Source organism: Tupaia chinensis, unplaced genomic scaffold (assembly GCF_000334495.1).
Source record: "Tupaia chinensis unplaced genomic scaffold, TupChi_1.0 Scaffold147500_1, whole genome shotgun sequence".
Classification (NCBI taxonomy): Eukaryota; Metazoa; Chordata; class Mammalia; order Scandentia; family Tupaiidae; genus Tupaia; species Tupaia belangeri.
Genome location: NW_006207351.1, coordinates 113710 through 118216, shown reverse-complemented (window position 1 = coordinate 118216; position 4507 = coordinate 113710). Strand labels below are relative to the sequence as shown.

The 4507-nt window shown below is 61.2% G+C and overlaps 1 protein-coding gene across 1 annotated transcript in view; it reads left to right on the top strand.

Moving 5' to 3' along the window:
* Positions 1-415: 415 nt before the first annotated feature.
* The window catches only part of EXOSC7 (exosome component 7), a gene marked incomplete at its 5' end in the record, with an annotated part of 16655 nt that continues 12563 nt past the window's right edge, over positions 416-4507 (top strand). Inside the window, 2 exon segments of the mRNA XM_014584698.1 lie at positions 416-517; positions 750-844. Of these exon segments, the coding sequence (XP_014440184.1) occupies positions 416-517; positions 750-844 (197 nt within the window).

Below are 4507 nucleotides of genomic sequence, written 5' to 3'. Positions count from 1 at the left end.
GAGTGTCCTGGCCGTGCTCCGGCGGGCTATTGGCAGACGCCGGACCCACCGTGCTGGTGGGTCTTAGAGAATGCTGTCTTCAGCCTCTCGGCCGTACAGCTGGTACCGTGAGGGTGGGAGGGCCGCAGCCAGGACCGACGTGCGCTGGTTCCGCTGGGCTCTGCACACAGACACCTGGCGTGGAAGCCACGCTTCGTCCTGCCCGGCTCGTGGACCCTGGACACATGGCCAAGCCTCTCAGCCCCGTCTCCCCGTGTAGAATCGCAGCGTCACTGGCTATGAGGCAGAATTTGGGTTGACCCACCAGGAGAAAGGGCAGTGCCGCGGTGCGTATTCTCGGAGCGGGGAGGAGTGAGTCGATGTGAGAGGCTGCTGTCGGCGGGCCCTCAGCCTCAGGGCCGCGTTGTGCACCCAGGAAGACCTCCGCGTGGACGGCCGTGGCTGTGAGGACTACCGCAGCGTGGAGGTGGAAACGGACGTGGTGTCCAACACCAGTGGGTCTGCCAGGGTCAAGCTGGTGAGTACCGTGGCCGGCTGGAGACACGGGGCGGCCCCAGGGGGCCAAAGGCAGAACCCAAGCTGAACTCGGGGAGGGTGTCTCTCCGGGCCTGAGGACCGCTCACCTCACAGGCCACTTCCCAAGTCCCGGCACAGATCCTAAGAGGGCCCCAGGGTGCATGTGTAGAGAGGGGCCGGGGCTGGGGCCAGGCTGCCTGCCCTGAGTGAGGCCCTGCTCGCTGTGCCTGCAGGGCCACACGGACATCCTGGTGGGAGTGAAGGCAGAGATGAGCACGCCAAAGCTGGAGAAGCCCAGCGAAGGCTACTTGGAGTTCTTCGTGGACTGGTCAGTACCTGCAGGTGCTTGCAAAGAGCAACGGTGTAAAGGGCGAAGGGTCTGGCCCAGATGGTGTAGCAGTTCCGTCACTGGACTCCCACGTGGCCGACTGCAGTTCCAGTCTCAGAGCCAGTGGCTTGAAACTCACACCAGGCATGTGTGCATGCGGACCCAGGGTCCTGGGAGGAGAGTGGAGGAGACAGGATTGTGGCGTGGCCATCCCCCCAGGGAAGTGATTTCCTTCTCTTTGTCTCTCTCCCTGGCGAGTACACATGCCCTGAGGGGGGGGGGAGACACTTTAAGAGGAAAAGAAGACGCAGAGTCATGCCGAGGCCCCCGGTTTCCTGTTAAGCCTGCTCCCCCTCTTTATTTCATCACGCAGCTGTCCGGCAGAGCTTCCTGACCCCTGCCTGTGCCGGGACAAGGAGGCTTTGACTCGGGTCCTACGTTGTCTGAGTCACCCGGCCTGAGACAAGGAGGGTGCCTGGCAGGCAGTCCACCACGGGGCTGTTGCAGGGCCGAGGGGAACGGTGTGTTGGGAGCTGGGGAAGAAGCAGATGAGAAGGGGCCGTTTGGGTTTGGCCCCCGCCACGTAGCTGCTGCAGGGCTGAGTGGAACGGTGTGTTGGGAGCTGGGGAAGGAGCAGATGGAAGGAGTCGTCCTGTTCATGCTCTGCAGAGATCCGTAGTGATTTGCTGGGCACGAGGCCTAGGGTTGACCAGACAGCCGAAGGGCAGGGGAAGCAGCAGGCAGGCAGGCAGTGTGGGTGCTGGGGAGAGCCGGGCTCTGCTGTGTCTGCAGCCAGCCTTGGGCCACAGTCTCGCTTGCTCCCTGGGCCAGCTGTGTGACCTTGGGCTAGTTAGTAACCCTCTCTGTGTCTCAGTGTCTTCATCTGAAAAGGGGGTCAGCGCTGCTGCAGTGCTAAGGAAGTGAGGTGCAGGAAGCAGCTAGGGCTGTGTCATCACTCTCCCATGCTGGCTTGCCCTCCTGGGGCCCTTCTCTGTCACCTTGCTCTGAGCAGCGAGGTGCATCAGCAGGCCTTGACGTGGGTGAGGGCTGCAACTGGCTCCTTGCGCGGGGCAGGAAGCAGGGGGGGGGCATCAGCAGGCTTGGACGGGGGTGGGGCCTGCCACTGGCTCGTGCCAGGTGCAGGGACACAGTGGACACGTGTTGGGACCCGAGACCACCTGCACTTCGTCAATTTGCTAGAGGGGCCCGCAGGACAGTGGGTGGTTTTACTAACAGCGGACGTTGATGACAGCAGTGACTGGGCAGCAGCTGCGCCAGTCCCATGGCCTGGTGGTTAAGGGAGCCAGCTTCTGTATGGCTGACCGCATGGTTCATATCCCTGCCTGGACACCTTGAGAAACACACCAGGTGCACGTGCCCAAGATCCCAGTAGGATGGAGAAGAGGAGAAGGGGCTGCGGTGAGACCACGCCCCATTAGGGTGGCTTCTCCCTGCCTTCTCCCCTCTCCTCCTCCCTGTCTCTTTGATGGGCACATGCACCTTCTGGCAATTAAAAACCAACAACAAAAGCACTAACAAAAAAATGCATCAACTAATTTTGACCTTTCTGCATAGGGAAATTAGAGACTCAGCACCCTGGCTTTTTACTGGGGACTGGTCTCCCAGGAACCCTCTGCTTTACACACAAGTTCCAGAAGCCTAGGCAGAACGCAGATGTTCAGCAGAACCCACGTCAGGTGCAGTCGAGGCACAGAGGAACACCCTCCTTTATCGTCGGCCAGCAACACCAGAAACCAGTTCACTGACGCCAGCCCAGGGCCGGCTTGCAGGAGGCCCACCTTGCAGGAGGCCCAGCTGTGGAGGCAGGCCCTTCTGATGACAGCAGCCCCTCCCACGTGGCTGCCAACCCACATTTCTATGGGAGTTACGTCTCTCCCAGTCTTCACCACCAAACACACAAGTTGATCTTCACACACTCCTGGAGAGATGGGGTTCAGGGTCAGCTGGCTGGAAGTGCCAGCTCAGGCCTGCCCAACAACCTTTGCTGTTTCTTTGTCAGCCTGGGAGTCCAGCTGTTGAGAGGCGTTATTTGCTGAGGCCCAAGAGCCAGCCACATTGTACTTGAGCCTGTTCTCCTTCAGCCCATTCCTGTGCCTGGCCTTGCACCCAGCAGTGCCCTTCGGGGCTGTCCAGTGGCCTCACCCCGTTACAGTTACCATGGATGACAGTGACCTTGTTCAGGCCCCCGCGTGCCCCTCTGCACTTGGGAGAAATAAGGCCTCTCCCAGCCTCGCTGTGCTTGATTCTGTGCCAGGGCAGTCCCCACGGAGCTGCCCTGGGTCAGGAACTGGGACCTGCCGTCGTTACCTCCCACTCTTCATCTTGGGCACACGGACAGCCTAGCCACACTGTAGAGGGGTGTCGCCCTCGGGCGCGGGGCTGTGGGTGGGCTGTGGCTCTGATGCCCTCCAGGTTGGCTGGCCACTCGTTCCTGAGTGAAGAGAGGTGCCGCCAGCAGGAGCTGCCTCTCCCCGAGGCCTGGCATCTGCACTGCTAGGAGCGGTGTCCTGCTCTCTCCCTGCCCTGTCTCAGGAGGACCCCGCGGGCCCAGGAGCCCCAGTCCCAGGAGGCACACTGGGCTGTGAGCACCCGACTGACCGCTCAGCCGGCAGGCGACGTCTGCATGAGGCCGTCTCAGGCCGTTTTCCTGCTGGCCGCCACCTGCATCAGAACCTCGCCTGACTACCTTCAGTGCCCAGGGGTGGCGACAGGCCGGGTCAGTGCCCACTCTGGCTGGGCACAGGGCCTCTGCTCAGCCGACCTTCGCTGCTCCCGCTGGGAGGAAAGCGACGGGTGGGCAGCTGCCCCTTGAGCCTAGCTCTATTGCACTCCTCGGCACCTTCCAGGCTTCCGTGCTCTCGATTCCCAGGGGCGGAGAGAGAACCAGTTGCTTGTCGGCCAGCTCACGCTGGGCTTGGTCTACTCGGAAGGATGGAAGGACGACACCTGGAGCAGGGGTGGGTCCTGCCCCTGCCCCCACCGTTCGCCCTGTTCTTGACGAAGCCCTTGTGGCCTCACAGCCCTTCCAGGAGGGTGCCCAGCCACACAGACCTGAGCCCTGCTCCGAGGAGCCTAGAGCACCGGATGCCGGGGAAAGGTGGACCCCTGCCTCATGGTTTTGGGTGGCGAGTCCTAGCCCAAGACCTTTGCAACTTGAGGAAAAGATGGTTTCCATCTAACGCCCAGAGGAAGGTGAGCATGCAGAGAGCTGGTGTATCGCTCAGAGCTACCACCAGGTGGCAGGCCATCGAGTCACTGCTCAGCCGGACGGTGGGGTTGATAGGTTTAGGGCTGTGGTTTCTAACTGGGGAAGTTTAGGGAAGTGTGTTTCACTCATAGGCGTTTTGGGGTTCCCAGCAGCTGCCACTGTCCCTTGGGGTCTTAACTCCTTTTCAGTGCGATCACTTGTATTCTTCACTAATACTGGACTAGAGCCCAGGAGCCCTGCACCGTGGGTGGGAGCGATGCTGACTGGGCACAGTTCTTGGTGGAGGGCTTGGGCGGGGCAGGCGGGGAGGCCGTCAAAGGCAGTTCTCTCTAAGTGCTCAGAGCTGGTCAGATAAGCTCTCAGTCCCTTTGAGCTAGGGCTGACGGGGAAGCTAAGAATGTGCTATTTACAGGGAAGCCCCCAGCTCAGAAATG